The sequence below is a fragment of the Pelophylax lessonae genome (assembly GCF_965119305.1).
Source record: "Pelophylax lessonae genome assembly, chromosome: 5".
NCBI lineage: Eukaryota > Metazoa > Chordata > Amphibia > Anura > Ranidae > Pelophylax > Pelophylax lessonae.
The window spans coordinates 196,901,123-196,926,371 of NC_138772.1; the positions used below are offsets into that span (position 1 = coordinate 196,901,123).

The 25,249-nt window shown below is 43.6% G+C and overlaps 1 protein-coding gene across 1 annotated transcript in view; it reads left to right on the top strand.

Annotated features, from left to right (window-relative positions):
• Positions 1-25,249, top strand: part of VPS41 (VPS41 subunit of HOPS complex) — a 493,288-nt gene that overhangs the window by 109,038 nt on the left and 359,001 nt on the right. Inside the window, exon 3 of the mRNA XM_082258639.1 lies at positions 4,317-4,424. Within this exon, the coding sequence (XP_082114765.1) occupies positions 4,317-4,424 (108 nt within the window). The remainder of the gene's footprint in view (positions 1-4,316; positions 4,425-25,249) is intronic.

Consider the following 25,249-nt stretch of genomic DNA (forward strand, 5'->3'; position numbering starts at 1 on the left):
AATTTTTGTAAAATCTTACCGTAAAATTCCTTTCTCTGAGTCCTCCGACAGTCGCCGCCCCCGCCCCTCTTTTGGGGTTTGTTTATGTACTCTACTGCTATGCTACTGAAACTGAGTTGAGAATGCTGGAAGCAGGGAGGTATTGACTGAGGGGACCACCCCCTAGGGGTGTGATATGCTAAAAGCTTTGATATTAACAAATCTTGTTGCCTAGCTACTCCTGCGGAGCAAAGGTCAATTACCCCCATTAGTGAAGATTATGAAGTGGCGGCGACTGTCGGAGGACTCAGAGAAAGGAATTTTACGGTAAGATTTTACAAAAATTCCGTTATATATATATATATATATATATATATATATATATATATATATATATATATATATATATATAATATATATATATTATTGAGCGTCTACAAAGGCTAGCTTTTTACCATATCTCCCTGACCCCTTCCCGACCCCCTCAGTACTTTATATTACTTAAAGAGGTTGTAAACCCTTTTTTTTTTTTTTTTTCTTTTTCACCCTGCAAGAGAAACACATAATGAGCTAGTATGCATCGCATACTAGCTCATTATGAAATACTTACCTTAGAACGAGCCCCCGTCGTGCCGCCCGCTTAGCCGGATGATGGGCGACATGTCCAGTCGCCCGTCTTCCGGGATCGCGGCATCCGGCCATCTGATTGGCCGGAGCCGCGGTGACATCACTCCCGCTCACGCGCGCGGGAGCCGACAGTCACGGCACGGGTCTCTGAAGAAACGGCACCAGCGGCCGTTCCTTCAGAGCGCATGCACCAGTGACGTCACTGCACTGCACTGACAGCAGAAATGAGTCACTGGTTGTTGACGCTATGACCAATGCAAAAACGGATGCAACAACGGACTGCTTGTCCTTTTTAGATCTGTTTATCCTGTGTGAAAGGGGCCTTTAGTAAGCTGTCAAAGGTGGACACTAACATTCTGGTAAAGTTGTACAATTTATTAGAATAGGTTCTGATTTCATCATACATCAGGACAAAATATTCCCTAGTTCAATACTGGAATGTTAGGGGATTTACCCATCATCAGTTCATTTGCCTCTCACTCTGCCTCAGGGCCAGTTCACACCAAAAAATGTTGTGGGGAAGGCACGTTCCATGCACATATTCAAGCCTTTTAGAAACACATTTCAATTGTTTTACATTGTATTTAAGTGTCAGGTGTTTTTGTTTTAGCTGATGGAAAGCGCTAGGGGAAGGAAACCAGTTCTTGCATGCTGAAATGGCCTGAAATACACTTGCACAAAAAAAAAAAAAAAACTCAAACACTTAATTCAAGCATTTTCAGGTGTTCCCTTTGAAATCTGTTGTGCCAAAAAATGTCCACATCTGCCTCAAATGTACTGTAGCTCATGCAGCTTCTGAAGCATCAGGCAAAGAGCTACTAGCTCCTTCAGTCACCATTGAACCTAATAGAATTTTTGAAGTTGAGCATTTTGGAGCTTCAAGTGGTTGTAAAGGCACAATGTTTTTTACCTTCATGCATTCTTTGCATGAAGGTAAAACACCACCTGTGTGCAGCAGGCCCCCTAATACTTACTTGAGCCCCCTCTTGATCCAGCGATGTCCATAAGAGCCTTGCCTCTCCAGGGACTCGCACTCCTGTCTGGCTTTTGACAGCAGTGGGAGCCATTGGCTCCCACTTTTGTCAGTCACAGCCAGCAAGCCAATCCGAAGACGGAGGGGGTGGGGCCAAGCCGTGGCTTTGTGTGTGAATAGAAACAGAGAGCAGCAGGTCAGGAGCGTGCCGGCTTGGATGCCTCCAGAGCAAGCTGCTTGCTGTGAGGGCACCCGGCAGGGAGGGGCCAAAAGCGCCAGCGTGGGACCTGAGAAGAGGAGGATCCCGGCTGCTCTGTGCAAAACCAATGCACAGAGCAGATAAGTATAACCTTTTGGTTATTTAAAAAAAACAAAAAAACAAAAAAAAAAAAGGCTTTAATATCACTTTAAAGCTATAAAATGCTCAGGTTTGATAGGGACCTAAATCCTAATACTGTGTTTCCCTGAAAATAAGACTGGGTCTTATATTATTTGGCTACAAAAAACACACTAGGGCATATATTCAGGGAATATCTTATTTATTTACGGTATGTACAAGGACTATCTTAAAGTGGTTGTAACCCTAAAAAAAAAAAAAATTCTGATCTTTTAACCAGTTCTGGACCGGAAGGATTTGCCCCTTAATGACCAGGCCCTATTTTGCAATTCGGCACTGTGTTAATTTAACGGACAATTGCGGGGTCGTGCGACGCTGTATCTAAACAAAATTTACATCCTTTTTTTTCCCACAAATAGAGCTTTCTTTTGGTGGTATTTGATCACCTGTGCGATATTTATTTTTTGCGTTATAAACAAAAAAAGAGCGACAATATAAAAAAAAATATATATATTTTTCTCTTTCTGCTAATATTACATTCCCAAAAAAGCAAAAATTAAAAAAATCTAAATTTTTTTTAAATTTGGCCTCGGTTTCCACTAGTGCGGCTACGAAGTCGTGCTACTTCTAGCACGACTTTGTAGCAAAAGTAAACCGCGGCTTCAGTTAGACTTGTCCCTCATATATAGAGGGAAGTCGCGCTCAAAAGTAGTACACGATTTACTTTTGAGGTCGCGGCAACTGAAGCCGCGGCAGTGGAAACGGTCCCCATTGAAAACAATGGGTTTTGACTTGCTGTGCGACTTGACATGTGTCAAGTCACACCGCAAGTCGCACTAGTGGAAACCGAGCCTTAAGGCCAATTTGTTTTCTGCTACATATTTTTGGTAAAAAAATTGCAATAAGCGTATTTTGATTGGTTTGCGCAAAAGTTATTGGGTCTATTAACTACAGGAACGATTTATGTAATTTTTTATTGTTTTTTTTTTTTTACTAGTAATGGCGGCGATCTGCGTTTTTTTTTTTTCTGTGACGTTGCGGCGGACAGATCGGAACCCCAACTTACATTTGACACTTTTGGGGGGTACCAGTGACATTACTACAGTAATCATTGCTAAAAATATGCACTGTTACTGTAATAATGACACTGGCAGGGAAGGGGTTAACAGTATAGGTGATCAATGGGTTAAATGTGACCCTATGGGAGTGATTCTAATTGTGGGGGAGGCGTGGCTTCCGAGATGACCACAGAGACATGTGATTCTATATCACAGGATCACATGAGCTCTGCGATCATCCCAGGGAGAAGGACAGTCGGCTGTGTTTACAACAGCCGACCATCCTTCTCTCTCAACGGGGAACGATCGCAGGTGTCAGATGGCAATCAGAGCTGCCTGACACACGCGCGGGCTTCCCTGCTGATGATGGGGGGCAGGAGTGCGCTCGACCCCAGCTCCTCTCAGGCGAGCAGCGTAGGTCTATGTCGTTTTGCCTGCCCGAGCCACCCTGCCGCAGTAAATAGGCGGCGGGTGGTCGGGAAGTGGTTAAAGCACGATAGACAGCGCAGTCATTGTGCTGTGTCATTTACCCCTCTCTATGTTTAAACCTGGAACAAAACAATAAAATATTTTTTAAAGTGTTTTTGTGTCCCCTGTCTACTCTTCTCCTCTTCCCTTGTCAGCTCATAAATCAGCATTATAATATTCTGTAATCCCAAAAATAAACCTTGGTTAAAGTCATTGAAAAATGATGTAATTTGTTTTGTAAAAATATTATATAATGTCCAGTGAGTCTCCATTTGTAACTTTATTGTAAAAAATACCTTATTTACAGCGCCGCTGGGCGCTCACGTGACCTGCCAGGGCTCTTCTTCCCTGCTCCAAATACTGCAGAGGAAAGGGTCGAGATCCCAGTTTGTCAGCCCTGCTCTGAGCACTGCAGAGGAAGGGGTCAATGACGTCAGCTGGGAGGAGAGGGGAGGATCTCCCGCTGGTCACGTTAGCGCCCAACGGCGCTGTAAAAAAGGTGTATAAGGTAAGGTATAAAAAAACACTGCGCATTATATAATCTTTTTCCAAAACGGATTACATGTTTTTACAAGGATTTTAACTAGGGCTTATTTTCAGGGCAGGGCTTATATTGCAGACATCCCAAAAAATCACGCTAGGTCTTATTTTCGGGGTAGGGCTTATTTTCAGGGAAACAGGGCATTACCATCTCTCCAGGTGAAATTAATAAAAAAAAAAAAAATTCTCTATATGAAAGTTTTAGTTTTTGGATTAATTGCCACTTGGATTTTTTTTTTCTTTCCTTGTTTCTGTCCCAAAACAATGGAAAGCATTTTATTGTAGTTCCCATAGGATAGTCCTTTTTACATGATGTCTTTTGTTCTTTATTCAGGAGGATGACAGTGAGGAGGAACCTAAGTTGAAATATGAAAGGCTTTCGAATGGTGTGAGTGACATCTTACAGGAAGATGCAGCAAGCTGCATGACAGTCCACGAGAAGGTATGGCTTAGCTATTGAAACTTTATTCTTTTATAGCGTGTTTTAAAAACATTTTTGAACGTGATCATATTGCCTAATATTAGTGAGCACCTTTTTGTTTATACATAACTATTCTTTTTAGTTTTGGGTAGTAGGTAAACCCCATAGCGTTTTTTTCTTTTCCAAGGTCAGCTTTTTTTTTTTTTATCTCTTGCCCCATTCAGGACTTCTCATCATTTCTGTCCCAGTGCACCAGCGCAGGGTACAAGGGGAAATATCTTAATGGGGGCACAATGGCAATAACAAAAAACTTCCATTGGGGTTTTATTGCTCTCTGTAGCCCTATTTTTAGATATTTCTTATTCTTCTAAACAGTGACAATGTTATAATGGGGCAGAGAATGAAGAGAAATCTCCTATAGAAGCACAGACAGCAAACATGCTGACATGTTCTAGCTCTTCCCTAAAAAAGTAGACTAGAGATAATCTTTACCTACTTGTGTACTGTTGTATGTTTATCAGTGGAGAATTGGTGGCCCTTTATCAAGTTCCGTTTATAAACGGCACTGGATAAACAGCTGTTGGGCAGCCGATCCATTGGGTTATCGTGGTCGTTAGACAGCTGGGTACACAAGAGACCCTGTACCCAGCCGATCCAAGCCAATGGGTACCATGTGATTGGTCATGACAGCGATGACATGGTGTTACTTACAGTGCTAATCCCTCTCTTCCCCTCACAGCGGGGGAAGGAGAAAGACCAGTATATATGAACAGGCACAGACTGAATAGTTCAGCTACTGTATGCAGCTGCTGATCCATTCATTCTGTTGCAGTGACACAAGGATCCTTCTTTTTTTTTTTTTTAACTCTTTCCTGCCCCCCTTCTCTCTTATGCATAATGTGTGTATATATATATATTGTAAGGGGTTGGCTCAGTAGCGGGTGTGGGTGACCCCTTGGTGTGGGTTCGCTACACAAAGAGACAGCCGAGGAGTGGTTGAAAACAACGGTCTATGGTTTAAACAAGTGCAAGCATCCAAACAGCATAAATCAAACAAACATAAAATAAACCCTGGCCACTTGGGGCGTCTACCTTCACAACACAGGAACCTACCTATGGAGTCTGTCCCAACCTACTGCTGGGCAGACACCGCTGGTCATACAGCAGAAAACCAATAGTCTATTTGTATTCTTTTCACACAGAAAAAGTCAAAACCACCTCACCTTCAGAAGTCTCTCTCAGCTCACTGCTCTCCTTAACGCAAAAAGCCTCAGGAGGCAGCAATCAGTAGTTATCCTCTGGATAACTTATAGAGGCCTTAATTTCTTCATTCTGAATAGCTGAAGCTTTCCAACGTCCTTAAACCTCTCTGGCTACCTCCGCAGCCAACACCTGATAGTAATTGGTGAATTGTCTAAACAAGGCAGAAATGTATCTCCCGTCTGTGACAACACCCACAGATTTATCTGACTTGCTGTCACAATATATATATATATATATATATATATATATATATATATATATATATATATATAATATAATGCTACCTCTAGTGTCCTGTAAAGTCTAACCCATTACCTCTTTTATCCTACCCATCTGATCAGTAACCCCTTCATCCCTGTTTCCACTGTATGTGATCTGTACATTAACCCCTTCACTGCCTCCTTCTGTGAATGACATTTACAATTATTGTATCTAGTGCAGTAGTAGCAAAAAACGAGATCACCTTGAGGTGTCTGTTTTCCAAAAAAAAAGGGGGTTTTAGTACTATTGTTGAATTTTCATGTGAACCCTCCTCTTATGTTAGAATTCTGTTATTATCCATGATGTTTAGGGTCGGTTTTGACCCGTGTTTTAAATCCGCCATAAAATACCCTCTGAATAATTATTTATCATCAAATTTGTTTCTTACCTCTTGGCTACCTTGTTAGGCTTCTTTATCCTTGAAAAGATTGCTTTTAATATTTTTGGTGTGACCCCTTAGACCTTTCTTTTGATAGCATACCTCTCATTTTCAAATTTAAAAAATGGTAAAATAAAGTCAGCAACTCTGAAATGTATTGGTCCTATGTTTCTTCACTTTATTTAGAGAAGCAGACAAGCAGGAAAAGAGATAGGTCCCTCCCTAACTACAGCTCACAGGGTTGAGAGGTGATTGGCTGTCAGTGTTACTAAGCAGAGAGAGTGTTTATGATTTCAGTTTTGGCACTTATTAGTGTCCTCAAATCCTATATTATAACTGGGTCAGAATTGACCCTAACACCATGAACGTCTTAATTTTCACCACAGTATTTTATAATTTAGTGAAAAGGATTATTTTTCTATTACATTGTTTAAATAGAGGTTCCTGACAAAGTATAAAAAATCTTGATGCAATAAACAAATTTATGTGATACTTGTAGACATTCAAAACCTGAAAACGGGTCGGTTCTGACCCTAACATAAGAGGAGGGTTAATAGACCGTGAGGAAAATTTTGTTTTTCTCTTTTTTCCCCCCTTTTTATAGTAGTAAAAAAACAGCAGTTATTAAATGCCCCCAAAACAAAGCTTTATCTATCTAAAAAAAATGGTATAAAGCTCATTTGGGTACAGCATTGCATGACTAACTGTCAGTCCTATTATTACAGAGCTGTAAACTGAAAAATAATGCAAGGGGTACTACAGGCTGGTAGTCCAGTGGTTAAAGAGGCGAGTACATTTTTGCAGTTTCTAGCAGCAGTTCTAACCCTCAAAAATGCAGATTACCCTACCTAGTACTGCTCTAAAATGTCCTTAACAAAGTAATGAATGTATGGGGAGATGTACACATACTACTGGCTGCTGTAGAAGCTGGGAGTGTGTGTAAAATCTCTGCTTTCACTGATGTGGTAGACCCATATGTTATGTTTTCAACAGGATAAAGAGCTACACAACTGATCAATTGTAATTTACTCATTCTCCATGGAGATTAGTAATTGCATATCCTTTACAAAAAAAGCTCTAGCTTTTTCAGCAGAAGGGTTCTAGCTTGGTGTCCCTTCTTTTACCCATAGAAATACAAAAAGGAGCGCCGGATCAAAATTAGATAAGAGTCCAAGATCATTTTAAATGTTAAAAAAAAGTCCTATAAAAACAGCCAACGTGTTTCAGGGGAACACCACTTGTTTGTCCCTAACATGCTTTTGATGGATTTATATGCCTTTTTATCAACATTTAAAATTATCTTGTACTCTTTTATCTGATTTTGGTCTGGCACTATTTTCTGTACTGCTATGATTTGAGCTACTGTTGAGTGCCCATCAAGGTAAGCCTTGCTGTAAGGGAGCTACGTTGCCAGAGCTATTGAGCTTGTTTGACATTTTCCTTCATTTAACTTCACTTGCAAGTCTAAAATTTCCCAGTGCCTCTTTGAGTATGTTTGACTAAATCAGAAGCTTGGTCCCCCTGGAAGCATGGTTGAAAAATGACCAGTTTGCAATCCCCATATCCTGCCCTGTTGCAAAGATGCAAAAAAACATTGTTTTTCACTCCTGTAATGCAAGGAAGTGGATGGAAGTGAGCTTCAAAAGAATAAGTTATTACCTGATAACTCCCTTTCCAGGAATCCTCCAGGACGGTCACATGAGAGATGGCTCCTCCTCCTACAGGAAACACAAGCACAGTTAAGTTTAAAAGGCTGCCCCACAGTTGTAAAAAGATGAACTGGCCTGCTTAAGCGACTAGCTCAAACTATAATTCTAAGTATACAATTTATTAATAGGGTGGGGGTCCACCGTCCTGGAGGATTCCTGGAAAGGGAGTTATCAGGTAATAACTTATTCTTTCCCAAGTCATCCATCAGGACGGTCACATGAGACCCCAACGATGCATACCTAGGGTGGGACTACTGCCTGGAGCACTTTGCGACCGAAGGATAGATCCTGGGCGGAGACCAGGTCGACCCTGTAGTGTTTGACAAACGTCAGATCACTTGACCAGGTGGCTGCTTTGCAGATTTGCTCTGCTGAGGCCCCAGCCTTTTCTTCCCAAGATGTTGATATCGCTCGGGTGGAGTGTGCCTTGATGCCGGCTGGTAAACTTTTGTTTTGCCCTGTGTAGGCTGCGCAGATAGCCATTCTGATCCACCTGGCTATGGATGATTTTGAGGCTGCTTTCCCTTTCTGAGTGCCTCCAAAAAGTATAAATAAGTTAGCTGATTTCCTGATTTCTCTGGTGCCTTCTATGTAGTGTAGGATACACCTCTTGACGTCCAGAGTAGAAAAAAACCTCCTCCCCTGGTGAGGTTGGGTTTTGACAGAATGATGGAAGGACCACTTCTTGTGTCCGATGGAATTCTGATGATACCTTCGGAAGGAAAAGAGGGTCCGTCCTCAGGATTAATTTTTCCGGAAAAATCTTTAAGAAAGGTTCCTTCATGGAAAGGGCCTGTAGGTCGCTCACAGAGTAAGATTCTTTAAGTTGCATTCTTCTAATGGTTCAAAAGGGGCTTTGGTGAGTGCCTGTAGTACTAGTGTTAGATCCCATGGGGCCAAGCTAAGATCTTTGCTAGGCCTGGATCTTTAAATGGATTTGAAGAACCTCTTTACTAAAGGATCTTCTCCTATAGGTTTTTCCAGAAAGATTGACAGAGCTGCCGCCTGTACTTTAAGGGTGTTTACGGCCAGACCTTTGTCTACTCCGTCTAGAAAAAATTCTAGCACCGTGCTAATATCTTTTAGATTCTTGTTGCTGGGCTCCATTTTAAGTCTGTATGTCTTCCATATCTTGTTGTAAATCTTCCTAGTTACCGGTTTTCTGCTCTGGAGCAGTACATCCGTGACTCTTGTAGATAGTCCTTTATTTAGTAGTATGCTCCGTTCAGGATCCATGCTGCTAGTTGTAGCGTCTGACTGGAAGGGTGATGTGCTCCCTTTTGGGCCAGAAGGTCTTCCTGAACTGGCAGAATCCAGGGTTCTTCCTCCGCCATTTTCCAGAGTGGAGTGAACCATGCTCGTTTTGGCCAGAAGGGTGCCACTAGGATTACCCTTGTCCCTTCTTGATGTATTTTCCTGATTGTCCTCGGAATCAGTTGGATCAGGGGGAACGCATGCGCCAGGCCGAAGCTCCAGGGAAATGCTAGGGCATCTATGCCCAATGCGTCTCTTTCCTTGTGTAGGGAGAAAAACGACCTTACTTTTCTGTTGTTTTCTGTGGCGAACAGGTCCACCTCCGGTGTGCCCCACTTCTGTACCAGCAGATTGAAAACCTGTTGATTTAGTTCCCACTCTGCTGGGTCCAGGTGCTTCCAGCTCAGTAGATCTGCCAGCACATTTGTTGACCCCTTTATGTGCACTGCCGAGAGGGATAAGCGGTTTGCTTCCGCCTCTAATAGGATGTCTTGCGCTATTCTCATCAGGTGCTTTGAGCGTGTACCACCTTGGTGGTTGATGTAAGAGACTGTCGTCATGTTGTCCGACTGGATTTGGACATGTTTTCCTTTTGTCTCTTGTTGGAATCCTATCAGTGCTTCTCTTACGGCCGCCAGTTCCCTCATGTTTGAGGACACTTCTTCCCCAGATTGGCACCAGGTTCCCTGTCTCACCTGATATCCTATGTGGGCTCCCCAGCCGAAAAGGCTTGCGTCCGTCATTATCCTGACCTGTACTGTAGGCATCCAGAGCCTCCCTTGAGATAGGGAGTCTTCCTTTAGCCACCAGGTTAGTGACTTTTTTACCATTGGTGGAATCGTTATTAGACCGTCCAGTTCTGAGGTCTTCCCATTCCAGTGACTCAAGAGATGTCTTTTGTAGGGGTCTCATGTGTAGCTGAGCCCACTGTACTGCTGGGATGGCTGCTGACATGAGGCCCAGGACCACCATAGTGTCTCTTCTTGATATACGGCGTAACTCTATTAGGCGTCTCGTAGCTTCTTGGAGCTTCACAATCTTGTTCTCTGGTAACAGGATTTTTTGTGTCACTGTGTTGATTCGATAACCTAGGAACACTGTCTCCTGTGAAGGGATTCTGTTGGATTTCTGGGTGTTGATCACCCACCCCAGTGATGTGAGGAAATCCTCTGTTGTTCTGAGATTTTCCAACGTTTCTGCTTCTGATTTGCCGTATATCAGGAAGTCGTCTAGGTAGGGAATTATCTGGATCCCTCTTACTCGAAGGTCCTGGACTACCTCCGCCATAATCTTGGTGAAGATTCTCGGTGCTGAGGAGATTCCGAATGGGAGTGCCTGGAACTGGAATAGACGTATTTGTGACCCCAATTTGGTTGCGAACCTTAGGAACTTTTGATGCCTTATGTGTATTGGCACATGTAAATAGGCATCTTGGAGATCTAGGGTTACTAGGAAAGCATCTTCGGGAAGTAGTGTCCTCACTGAGAAGATGGATTCCATCTTGAACCTCCTGTACCTTACTCTTCGGTTGAGGTCCTTGAGATTTAGGATTAGGCGATGTTTGCCTGATGGTTTTAGTCTTAAAAAAACTCTGGAAAAGAACCCTTCCCCTTGGTGTGCTAAGGGTATTTCCTTTATTACCTCCTCCTGTAATAGGTTCGATATGGATATTTCCCAAGCTTCCTTTGCTGGTGATGATCTTGGTAGGGAGGTTACCCGAAATTTGTGAGGGGGAGTTGTCAAGAATTCTATCTTGTAACCTTCCTTGAGGATATGTACTATGAAACGGTTGGTGCAGAATTCTTCCCATTGGGGGGAGAAGAATCTCAGTTTCCCCCCTACCGGCTGTCTGGCGTCACTGGGGCTTGCTGACATTGCTGCTGTTATTGGGGAAGGGGTTGTTTGGTCTACCCTTGCCCTTATTGTATACCCACTTCCTCTGGGTATTTGGTTTTCCTCCCTTGGGCTGTGTATCGCCTCTCGGGCGGCGAAAAAATCTCTTCTGTTTTTCCTTATTTTTAGCGGGGAATCCTTTTGATTTGTCTGCCGATCTTTCCAGGACCTTATCCAGTTCCTGGCCGAAGAGTAGCTTCCCGTCAAAGGGGATACTGCACAGCTTATTTCTAGATGCGTAGTCACCTTCCCAGGTTTTGAGCCAGAGGGCTCTTCTGGCAGAGTTTACCAGACCAGTGGTTCGGGCTGCGATTCGTACCCCTTCCGCTGCTGCATCTGCCATATAGGCCACCCCTTTTTCTATCAAGAGGAGGGAATCCTGTGCCTCTTCGCTCCCTGGGACCTTTTCCAGCTGTCCCCTTAGCTGTTCCAGCCAGAAGGACACGTTCCTAGCCACGCAGGTATTTGCCATATTTGGCTGAAAAGATGCTGCCCCCACCTCATAAGCCCTCCGAAGTGTCACGTCGATCTTCTTATCCATCGGGTCTTTTAAGTGGCCCATGTCTTCAAAAGACAGGTCCGACTTTTTTGACACTTTGGCTAGAGGTGCGTCAATTTTTGGGCATTTGGACCAAACTCCTACTGATTCCTCAAAGGGGAATCTCTTTTTCATTGCTTTCGGGAAGAAAAGCTTGTTTTCAGGACATTCCCATTCCTTCTTGATGATCCCTTTCAGGGATTGGTGGACCGGAAAGGTACGTGTCTTCGGAACCTGTAGGCCTCTATATAGTCGGTCTCTTACCGATCTTGGTTCTTCCTCTTCTTGGAGGTCTTCTGTGACATATATTGCTTTCAGTAGTTCCTCCGTCTCTTCCGTTCGGAATAGGTGTCTGGTCACTTTTTCCTGTACCTCACTGTCATGCTCTTCTGAGTCTGTACTGTCTCCTCCTAAGAGTTCTCCTTCCTCGTCTTGGGAGTCTGATTCTGAGGATTCTTCCGTTAGCCTTGTGACCATTTGAATCCTTGCCGTTTTCGTGCGGTATCCTGACGTGGATGGTTGGTCTGCTCTTTTCATCCCTTCTATGGATGACTGTAGTGATTTTAGCGTGGACGTGACTTCTTTCTTGAAATCAAGGAAATCTTTCCTTAGTGGCTTGGATTCTTCGCTGATAACTTTCTTAATGCACTTTTGGCATAATGGTTTGTATGAATCCGTTGGGATTTTTGTCCCGCAGATGCGGCAGTGCTTCTTCTTTGGTTTAACCAACGTGTCTGTAGCTTCTGCAGGTTTGGGCTGTAGATGGAGAAAGCAGAGAGAGGCATAAAGCCAATTATCGCCCGTCCCTGGGGTGTGCTTTCTCCCTCCCCCTTTCCCCCCCCCCTTTTCCCCCCCTCAAAGGGTCCTTGAGTCTCCCCCCCCCCTTTGGTAAGCCAAAGAAAAAAGTCCCCCTTTTTTTTGGGGGGGGGGGTGGGGGTGATGGGGTTGCACCCTACCCCTCCTCTTCCCTCCACTTACCATACTCAGGCTGGGGCCGCAAGTGACAGCCTCTGGTAGCAGGGACTGGTCCTCCGCCATTAGGACCGCCTGGAGGGAAGGAATCCTGCAGCAGCTGAATGTAGCCAAGTATAGCCCGATTGTTGTGTGAACTGGCGCCTTTTGAAGTTGAATTTCCCGCCAAAGCTTCGCTGTCGCTTTTTCCAGCGTTTCCGGCGCTTTTGCCCACATCCAATATGGCCGCCGCCCCACTTCCGGTGGCGGCGCCATCTTAATTGCGTCATTTCCGCCGCGCCAGCGGCGACGCTGGCTGCTACAGTACACGCTGGAGACTCCACCGGGAGCCCAGCGTGAGGATGACCTTTCCGAAGGGGATGGCGAGCGGCTCAGCGCGGCCTCCGGCTGGCCGCCATGTTTCCTTCTTTGGTCGGCTTCTCCTCGGTCCCCTTGGAGCAAGGTAAGCTTTAAGGCAGGTTTACTGGAATCTACCTGCCCTCAGGTCTCCAGCCACACGTCTGCCCCTTCGAGAGAGAGAGAGAGGAGAGGGTATCTTCTGAGCTCTCACGACCCCCTCCTCCCCCTAGGAAGTCCTCCTCCCTCGCCCCCATTACTGGCACCAGCCCGCCAGATATCCTTATCGGCCCAGGCTGGTGGAAGGAGGAGGTATCCCAGGACGTCTGCCCAGGATAGGGGAATTGAAAATAACAAACAGGGGATGTTAAGGACCATGCTTGTGCAAGCAGGACAGGAAACACAAGAACTGTGGGGCGGCCTTTTAAACTTAACTGTGCTTGTGTTTCCTGTAGGAGGAGGAGCCATCTCTCATGTGACTGTCCAGGAGGATGACTTGGGAAAAGTTTTCATGTCCTAGAAACAAGGCAAAACATGGGTATTGCTATCTGGGAGTTTTTCAGTCCACCTTCAGAGAGAACACAAATGGCTCACAGGTATGACAGTAAAACGGAATGAATGTTTGGGGGCGTGGTGACCGCGACCGAGGATGGCTGCATTCTAAGAGATCTCCGCCGGGCCTCGAGTGTATCCACAGCCATCCGCCTTGCTGGAGCCCCCATCCCGCCAGAAAACACTTCCCCTCACCTGCTGGGCACCCCGGGAGAGGCCCAACCTTAAAATTAGTCAGCCAGCGCCAAGTTATTTTATAGGGATTCTTCAAGCCTGCAGGCAGACAGATCAAGAAGGAACAATATTAAAATAAGAGGCATACCTGAAACTATTGCACCCTCTCAACTCTTACAATACACTCATCATACACTGATCTGTCCCCTCTGGAACTGTCTATAGAGTACATAGACTCCCCAAACCTACATTCATTGCCTCTGACGCTCCAAGGGATGTACTGCTGAGAATGCATTTTTTTAATCTAAGGACAAAATCATGTTAGTAGTCCACAATGCCACACAGGTTCCAGACTGCAATGCTGCCCTACAACTACTCGCTGACCTCTCCCGCCACACCCTCCAACGGAGAAAGAACTTGGCGACTATCACTAAAGCTCTACGGAACTATAACGTTCCCCATAAATGGAGGCACCCCGCTACCTTACTGATCACTCACAATGGTACTCCACATGTTGTGCATACTTTGGAGGAAGGCCTCTCGCTCCTGTACCAATGGGGCATTATCCCCGAATCCTTGCCGCCTTCTCAACAGGCCCATCAGCCGGCCCACCTATCCCAGTACTGACAACTAGTCTCCTGGAAGCGTTCTTCAAAAAAATCTTTAAACCACCAAGGCTCCACAGGCCCTAAGCCTACTTCTCCTCCTTAAGCTCGAGGCCCGGGCAGGACCTCTACCTTATGGTCTCCCCACGTCTGGTTATCACAGTGTATCTGTGCTCGTCTTGCAGGCAAGACCCCATTTTTTACTTTTTTTTGTTTTTATTTGTTCGTTTTATCTCGTTCTTTACTTTCATCTGGCACGCAATGCCTTAGCAGTCAGATTCTGTTTCTCAACTCCGGAATTTGTGTTGCACACACACACACACACACCTCCTTGCAGACCTGACCCAATGTCGATGACACCCTTCAACCTATTCGGACCGCCTTCCACACCAATTTTTTCTCTACCGAACTTCGGACATTCTGTACTCTAAGCCCACCATGTCCCAGCGAGACTCCTCCTTACGGCCATGCAGCTTAAATTTGTCTCTCTAAATGTTAAAGGACTCAACTACTCCGCCAAACGCTCTGGAATGAAGCACGGTCAATGCGGATGTGATCTGCGCCCAAGAGACCCACTTTTCCCTCACTGCAACCCCCCGAGATGTTCTCACAAAGACTACCCTCATGTCTTTCTTTCTTGCCAGTGTTTTAGAAAAAAAGAGGGGGGTACTGCTTGCCATCAGGAACTCTGTCAACTTCACCCTCAAGGAATCCCTCCTAGATGAAGATGATCGTTACATCATTCTAACGGGATACCTGAACAATTCCCCGTACACTTTGGTCTCATTGTACGCCCCCCGAATTCCCACCAGATCCGCTTCCTGAAGAAACTCCTTAAAACTGTTCATAAGGTCAAGTATGGGCAAGTATTGATCTGTAGGGACTTTGTCACTGCTAATCCGGAGATAGATGTTAAATCATGGGCTTGTAGAGCCCACCAATCTTTGAGAACCCTGCCCCATGCGGAGGGACTTTACGATGTCTGGAGGGGCCACCACACGACGGAGAGGGACTACACCTTCTTTTCCTCCAGGCATCGTGCGTACTCCCGCATTGATATGTTGTTGGTGGACCAGTGGCTTCTCCAGCAGTTGTCCTAATCCTCTATCCAAGATATTACGTGGTCTGACCATGCCGCCATTTCCCTGACTATAGAGGAGAAGGATGCCTCCGTGAGGTCTAGACTGTGGAGGTGCAAAGTTGGGGTACTGCAAGAGAAAAGCTCTTCTGACCTTCTCCGCCATCATATCAAAGAATTTTTTGTACTAAAACCAGGGCTCTGTGGGGTATGCATGCACTCTCTGGAATGCTCACGAGTTAGTCATTAGGGGCATCTGCATCCAACAAACTGCCAGACTCAATAGAATGTATAACAACAAGCTTTATTGACTGCCATTCATGACCTGGAAACCCACAACAAAAGGGACCCCTCACCCTCTACTTCCCACTCTCTCACCAAGCTCAGATAATCCCTGAGAAATCTCCCCATTAATAGGTATGACAACCACATCCACCGTCTCAAAGTAGCCCACTATGGGGGAGCCAACAGAACAGGGAAATACCTAGCATCCAAATTGAAGGCAGTGCAAGCCAAGTCTAGGGTCTCACATCTTATCCGCACCCCAGACAGGGCCCATATCCCCAATCCTAAAGAAATAGCAGATGAATTTGCAATGTACTATGAAACCCTTTATAACTTGAAGAATGACCCTTCCACACCACAACCCTCCATAGAGGCTATACAAACATTCCTCTCCTTACTGAATCTTCCCTCCTTAACAGCCCTGCAGTTGGACGCCTTGAACGCCCCCATTACTGAACGGGAAATTAGTAGAATGATTAGGTCCCTACCTAATAACCAGTCTCCCGGTCCGGATGGACTACCAAACTAATATTACAAAATTTTTGACCCTCTTTTATCCAAGTTTCTCTCAGACATCTATAATAAAGCTAAAGCTGAAGCTTTCTTTCCCCCCTGACATACTGTCCGCCCAAATAGTTACTTTACCAAACAAGGCAAATACCCAAACACCCCGGGAAACTTCTGCCCCATCTCGTTGTTAAATTCGGGCGTAAAAATATACGCAAAACTGTTGGCCACTCGTCTCATGACTATTCTTCCATCCCTGATAGGGAAAGATCAAACTGGGTTTATTTCAAGGCGCCAAAAGTCTGATGCCACCAGGATGGTGGTAAACCTGATACATTATGCGAAAAGCATCCGAACGCCTTCTCTGCTGGTTATATATGAAACTGGCATTACAAAAAATCAGCATTGAAGGTATTATTCTCAGCGTCATTCTGGCCTTGTATTCCTGCCCCACTGCCAGGGTGAATGCCTCGGGCATACTGTCTAGAAACTTTGCAAGTACCAATGGCACCCGCCAGGGCTGCCTGCTATTTCCGACCATCTTTAATCTTTCCATCGAACCTCTGGCGGAAGCGATACAAGCGCACCCAGACATATTGGGATTTGTCATACACGACACGCAACATAAACTCAATTTGTTTGCCGATGACATAATCCTATCCCTCACAAACCCAGCAGTGTCACTCCCGGCAGCCTACACCACACTCCTCCATTTTGGATCCCTCTCTTACTACAAGGTAACGCCTCGAAATCCCTGATACTTAACCTAGGCACGGACAGGCTAACAAAATCCTTACTTCAAAAGTGCTTCACCTTTTCATGGAAGGACGAGGGGATTCCCTATTTGGGGATTACCCTCTCCTCTTCAATTTCATCTATGGTCCACACTAACCACAAGCGTATCCAAGCAAAACTAGACAAAGATCTTTCTAACTTAACCCCTCAAGAGATATAGTGGTTTGGCAGAATTGTGGCCATTAAAATGTTCATTATTCCCCAGATTCTATATTTGTTCAAGTCCTTGCCAACTCCCATTCCAGCTTACCACATTTCAAATCTATCTTGGATGATACACTCGTATGTCTGAAGTGGAAAAAGAGCAAGATTCTCCCACCGCACCCTTTCACTCCACAACTCTCTAGGGGGAGCTGGTTTGCCGGACCTTCTCAATTACTACTAGGCAACGATGTTGGAACAAACCAGCAACATTCCCAAATGGGTGGACCTGGAACCAGCAACATTCCCAAATGGGTGGACCTGGAAGCCTCCCTAATCCCAGAGGGGGACCTGTCCCTGCTCCTTTTATCGGGCCACTGGACGCCTCTGACTCTAAAACACATGCCCCCCACCATTCAGGCGTCAGTACTGGCATGGAGAAGATTCCCCAAATTAGTCACCAGACGACACTCCTCTATTGACCCATATAAGCAGACATATTCCGCCACCTCATCCCTGACTTGAATATGCACCTACTACGCCCCTTTGGTTTCTCGCACCTGCACGACCTGACGGCACACGTAGGCAGCAGCCCGTTGGAAGAACTAACAAACACAATCTCCCTCTCCGGGCCCGATTTACCTGCTTCCATATCTTGCATTTCCTAAAAACGAGCAGAACAATAGGTGGGGGGGGGGGGGAGTATGCCGTCGGACACAGTGATCTCCCCATGGGGGTGTCCGGGGTGCAGGCCCCTCCACTACCACTGACGCTACACCCACGCTTGCCTATCCCGTACCACGGGCCTCTCCCGGCTCCACTCCGCTACCCATCAGGTTCACTACTTCCCTGCAGGTCTGCATGACACTTTCACCTGTTATCTTCACCTGTCATCTTCTAGCCACAATTTGCACATACGCTCCTCTGTGTTTCTTCACTGACTGCTATGCTGGTATGATTTGTACTTTTTATTTACTTTCTATTTGTTCCATTTGTTCTACCACGATTCTTGTACATTAAACTGTTCTTTTGATTATTTGTATTGTTGAAAACTCAATAAAAAGTATCTTGGAAAAAAAAAAGAATGCATGTTTTACATTTACTGGGGTCTCTTGACTGCATTGACTGTACTCTGGAAAAGGTCAACTTTGCCTTTAAGCTTAACTAGCTATAAATAAACGACAGGCTATTATTCATCATCCAGGCCAAAGACTTCAATCTTTGTTTCATCAGACCAAAAATGTTATTTCTCATGGTCTAAGCGATACTCCCCCTCTACCATACAGGCCTGATTGGTGGAGTGCTGCAGAGATAGTTGTTCTTCTGGAAGGTTCTCCTCTCTCCACAGAGAAATTTTGGACCTCTGTCAGAGTTACCATTGGGTTCTTGGTCACCTCCCTGACTAAGGCCCTTCTCCTCCGATCGCTCAATTTGGCCAGGCGGCCCTCTGAAGCAAGAGTCCCGGTAGTTACACACTTCTTTCATTTATGGATAATGGAGGCCACTATGCTCATTGGGACCTTCAGTGCTGCAGAAATTTTTCTGTACCCTTCCTCAGATTTGTGCCTCAATACTATATTGTCTCGGAGGTCTAAAGACAATTCCTTTGACTTCATGGCTTTGTTTGTACTCTGAAATGCAGTATTAATTGTGGGACCTTATATAGACAGTGTGCCTTTCCAAATCATGTCCAATCAACTGAATTTACCACAGGTGGGCTCCAATCAAGTTGTAGAAACATCCCAAGGATGATCAGTGGAAACAGTATTCATCTGAGCTCAATTTTGAGTGTCATGGCAAAGGCTGTGAATACTTATGTACATTTGATTTTTTTTTTTGCCTTTTTATTTTAATAAATTTGCAAAGATTTCAAACAAATTTTTTTCACATTGTAATTATGGGGTATTGTTTGTAGAATTTTGAAGAAAATAATGAATTGAATTCATTTTGGAATAAGGCTGTAACCTAAAAAAAGTAGAATAAGGGAAATGCTGTGAATACTTTCCAGATGTACTGTATATGTCCTTTTGATGATTTGTTAACCTCTTTAAAACCAATAAAAAAAAAAAAAACACCTTGTACGCAAATAGGTATTGGTAAATTCATGTAGTAATACAGTTCTGTATAGATTCGGTGGATCACCACATTGGAGGTGATTTGGTATTAAGTTTGATTTCATTGTTTTCTTCTTTGAGGTAACAAACCAAACACATACAAAACATTTTAGCCAATACATGGCCGTAATCATAGTGCTTTGAAGTAGAACAGTGTCAAGCACTTTATCTCTATTTGTAAGAAATAAAGCACCCAAAAAAATCCTGTTTTAATTTCTAAATAATTGTGTGTTTTCCAAGAGAACCTAATAAAGACATTGTTAATGTCATTATTTTTTCTGAGGAGCTGATTACTTGATGTGCAGACTGCTTGCCATGTGTGATGATCGAGCACTTGGGCGTATATATTCTCAAGAACAGCAAGTGAGCTGTCACCTATCTTGATTTACTACATTTATTGTGTAATTGAGGCGTGTTTTGGCCTCAGTCTACAGAATAAGTTGTAAGGACATAAGATACTTTTTTATTTGTTAGCAGTCCAATTTATTGTTAGACCTGCTGTATTTTCTGAACTGGGTATGATTTTTAGCACAGCTTGAAAGGAAAATAATAAAATCCCTTATTATTCTAATAATAAACCTAAGATTCTTCAGAAAGTTGAGCATTTTAGCTGTCTGTACGGACACTAAAAACGCAGCTGGTGTTTAACTGTAGTACTCTTCTTTTTTTTTTTGTAACAGATTATATTTAAGTAAAGCATTTTCCATCTCTATTGCTTTTATTTCATCAGAAACTGAAAAGCCTGTGAATTGTAGAATGCGGAAGCTCACCGGCAATTTTTTGGATTATGGAGTCTGTTCTTGGAAACCTTCAATCTGAGCCCACAGAATCCATTTTCCATTGGCTGTATCATTGAAACCTTTATTAATAGAGTGCTGTCATCATCTTCCTTTGCCAGACTTTGTATCACTTTCAGGTTTGACCTATACGAAATGTTCTAACAAATTGCAGATCCAGATATGGGCTACAGGGATCAGTATTTTTAAGGGCCCTTGTCTGCACTTGACAGACAGGAAATGATTATAATGCATAGGTGATGGCATTTTTTTTTCTCCTGAATATGACTGTTGGAAATGATTGGAAAACAATTGTAAATTTAAAACTGAACAGGTTTTTTGAAATCCTGATATGAATACCTTTATACCTAAAGCCCACTGACCATTTATCTTAAGGATATTGAAACAGCAGTGACTTAAGTCTAGTGCTTCTGTTAGGGGATTTGCACAAGAGCTGCAATCTGACTGATGTTTTTATGTAACCAAAACATGTGGAAACAAAATTGCACTACTGTTATTTTGGGCATTGTTTAGACGAAAAAATATTGGATGAAAACATAAAATCTGGGGTATTCTCCTCTGTTTGGGATTAGTAACAGACTGTTAGGAGAAACTGACCCCTACTAATTACCAAAAGCTTGAATATTGCATATTGCAGTAACCCCTAGCAGCGCGTCAGAATCTTTTCTTCATATTCTGATAAAATTAATAGGATAAATTGGGGATTTTCTAGCTGTGTTGCTGGGATTTAGAAAGACCTGCGGCACATTGCGACAGTCATCTCAATGAGCTATTGCAGAATACTGTAGCAAATGTTGGGGGCGTCATATTTGCATGCAGTTTAAAAAATCTGTGAGAAATAGCCATTTGAAAAAATCTAAATCTCTAGTCTTAAAGGACAACTGTATTTTTGGTACATTTGGTAAAAGTTGTTCTTTTATGAGTGCAGCCCACCATATCGGATACTCCTCTTCCTTCCCGATCTAGCAATTTTCATTCTGTGGCCCCAACAGGTGTTGCCCCTCCTTAGATATGAAAACATCCTTCTTGCTTCCTCTTCAGTCTGTCCATGCATGCCATGGCCCTTTTTTTCCTATTCGTAGCTGCACAAATGGTGGCCACCCTGCTGAGTATTGCTCTTTCAGTAGGATTAAATAGGACCATGGCATGCATGAACAGGCTGAAGAGTACCCAGAAGGATATTTTCAGACTGTGTGGCGCCCCAGCAGGAGTCTAAAGTGAAGATTGCTGGTTTAGCAATGAAGATACATTTTGTATTCAATAAAGGACAGCTTGTACCAAAGGTACAGTTGTGGTTTATGCTCAGTGCCTGTGTGTAAGCCCCCTATAGACGCTGATCTCTCTCCTGCTTGCATGCAAGCTCGTCGTTCCCAACATATTCACAACATCAATGCCTCATTATATTGATGTCAGTAGAGAAGGCTCTCCATACGTTGGTGGCCGGTGGAAAAACGCACCCTTACATTGGTGGTCATTGGCTGTTAATTAAAAAATTATCCTGGCGGTAGTCAGTGGCAAAATGCTCACCTACATTGATGGTCAGTAGGAAAGGTTCCTCTTACATTGGAGGTCACTGAGACAAAGACCACACTACACTGGTGGTCAGTTGAAAGAATGCCTTGCTAAATTAGTGTTTAATGAGACATTTGCGCAGTTGCATTGAGGAACAGTGAAAAGAATGTCTTTATATTGGTACTCAGTGGGGAAAAATGCCCCACTCACAAGCCACTATAGAAATCATTGTCAGTAGCTACTTACACAAGAATTAAGACTTTAGGCTCTGCCAAGTGTCATTGCTGCAAGAATTCTGCAGGTACCATCAGGCAGAAAATCAATCTGCCAGAAACCCTAACAATTTCTAGAGGACATATGTCAAATACAAAGCCTGCGGGTCAAATACGGCCCTCCAGGCCTTGTCATGTGGCCCTCACACCCAGTTTTGCAGCTTGAACTCCATTCCACCACCTCCAGCTCTCACCCTCCGCTCCTGCTTCCTGCAAGGTGAGGCAGAGACACATACACAGGGAGGTACAAGAGCTAGGCAAGGTAGGAGAGAGAGATGCAAGGAAGCTTCAGGTGGGGGGTTTACTGCCCCTAAACCCTGCACTCTGTACACAGCACACCCCTGAACTCTGTACGTAACACACTACTGAACCCTGCACTCTGTACACAGCACACTCCTGAGATATGCACTCTGTACATAGTATAATCATGAGCTCTGCACTCTGTACATAACGCACTTCTGAACCCAACACTTTTTACGATAAAATGGAGTTCGACACCCTTGTTCTAGAAGAACCCTAGGCTAGTATACTTGCAGAGAAAGATTAGTCTAGGCCAGTGATGGCGAACCTTGGCACCCCAGATGTTTTGGAACTACATTTCCCATGATGCTCATGCACTCTGCATCATGGGAAATGTAGTTCCAAAACAACTGCGGTGTCCAGGTTTGCCATCACTGGTCTAGGCTAATAAAGGAAAATAAATCTTCAGTTAAAAGAGCTTTTTCTTTTCCGTCATGTAATGCTATCAACAAAGCACTTACTATATGACCGTTTTATGTCCATTATTAGCACCAAGCTCAAGCAAAAGATAGGACAACCTATAAGAAATTTGGAGTTTGGAATTATTTGATATGCACATTTGTGGATGCTCCTTTTTGAAAAGGGCATAACTAACCAGCTAAACTTGCCGTAATCCTGAAGTATGCACGGGTTATAGAGACAGCTCAATGCGATATTGCTGTGCTAAGCTAGATATGTGCCATTCTGAAGTGAGTGGCTTTATTCCCAGTGGACCATTTTGCAAACAGGTGCTTTATTGCTGCACTTTAACACTGTATAACTGAAAAAGCAATCAGTGCAAATATACAATAAATTGATAAGAACAGTTTGTTTAGCAGCTTGAAAACTTATAGGTGATCACAGCACCTGAAGGTAAGTCAAGAGTAAGAAAAGTGCAGCGCAAACACCAAATGAAATACCAAAAATCATATAAATAATAAAAGTCCAAAAATAATCTGTAAGATGAACTATAAAGCTCAACGGCATCAGCAGGGACCATCCATGTGTGGTAGCAGAGATCCAAAACCACAGGACAAATGTGACAATCCCTCCACCAAGATTCCTGCTCGCTCACCTTAGTCAATGGACCCCTGAACTAACAGGAAGTCAACAGCGCCTGTCCCTCTAGGGGTAAAAGATAGCCAAGGAAGCAGGTACCGGTCTCCAGATGGTCCACCAAACATGATATATATGAAATAAAGGACATCAAAGTGCTCTCTGTTTAAATACTTCAGGCTTTATTCCAAATAAAAAGATCCTACTCACATTTAAAACGCTAATATAAGCACAATGAACATAGGGCAGAGTACTAGACGATCTACGTCTCATAGGATGGAAGCGGGTGACGTTATCCGAACATAGCCCCTCCCCCCGTACGCATTACATCCAATAAGACCCCGCTGACTAAGTTTAATAATATAGTATATTTAAGGCTTTGTTAGAGAGCACACCATGCTTGCTGTGCAAATTATAATGCATTTCAATGTGTATAACAATTACATAATGTTCACCAGACTTACTAGAAGGCAACGTAATTTGCCTACAGTGGCTCTTTAATGCAAAGTATACTGTACTATTTGATAACCATGGAATCTGTCCCCTACTTTTAATTGGTCTGGCAGTACAGAAGTATTTATTGCTGAAATGGAAATGTAAAGGTGAAGCAATTTACATCCTTTTGACCCATAGCACTCTGTAGAAGACTTTAGCCATGTGCTTCCCCCAGCTTAAAATGACACCACTGTATTTTACTGGCCTGAATACAGTAAAATAAGATGATGTTATGGCCCAATGCAGGTTGCTTGATTAAATTCACAATGGTTTTCCTTGATTCTGGATGTCTTTTTTTTTTTTTTTTTTCTTTTTACTCACCTTTAACATAGCCTAAAGGGTGGACACAGTCTCGTCCATTTTCCAAATTGTTTTCAGTTGCCGACGTGTGAATTAGCATCTGCAACCTGTGTCTGATATCTTGTAAAAAAGTGTTTGTCTGTAGCCTTATTTAAAACCCACTGCTACCACTGCCATTATAGAGCTGTCCTATTTCATATTTTGCAAATGTTGCTAAATTATAATAACTTTTTCTTCACTATGGTTCTTGAAATTTTCATATACTATTTTCACAATGTTTAAAGGCCAACTCCAGTATCTGTGATTCTAGCAAAGGATTGTGTTTTCAGTATAATTCAGACTTTCTCCATTGTTCATAAAGATCCCTTAGATGTGTGGTTTTTCTTACCTTCATCTACAGTAGGAGGACACTATGGGCCAGAACTGTCTAGTAGCTTAACTACTTTCTGTCAGAAAGCATTTTCCCCTAGCATCCAAAAATAAAGGACATCCCTCGCCAAGCTCCTGGGTTAGAGACTTTTTTTCCATTCAATTGTAATTTTTTATTTTTTATTCCCAAGATCTTCAATCATCAGCTGAATGGGTGTCAATCTGGGTATCCTAGATCCTTGTAGTATCCTCAGTTCAGCCATTAAGCACACAACACAGAACCCTGGACAGCCCTACTGTTTTTAAAAGGGGACAGTGGGTGTGGGGAGAGGACCCCTCATCTGCTGTTATAGTGGAAAGAGTGAACAGGGCAAAAGCTGAAATGTTACACCCTAACTACCAGCTGGTCTTTCTTACCCAAATTTGTTTTGTCCCAGGTTACTTCTAGGTGTATGTCCCTATTTGTTTTGTTGACCACATCAGAATGGGGGTCTGTTTTTCCTTTCACTTAAATGTATTATTGTTTCACCAGTTTTTTTTTTTTTTTTTTGGTGAGTTTTGGTTGACCACCTTTTTGTTGGTTCAGGTTTGGTGTTCACTTCTGTGTGGAGTCATTCCCTTTAGTTGTGACCTTTTTACATTTAAATCTCAATCATCAGGGTGACGTTCTGTACTTTCCCTCTGCTCTTGTTAGCGGGTTCCCTATTTGGAAGGGAGCGGAACTTCATCCACTTGGATGAAGACTCCGACATTAGTCCTTCAGGTGGCCCCATGGGCTACAGGCAACCTCCAGTTCTTTTTGTTGGGCCTGTCAGCGGTTGGTGCTGTGTCATTGGGCCTACTTTTGGACATCCCAACAGTATCTGAAATCCTGTGTGTGTCTCAATAGATGATTTGTACTTCCTGTTAA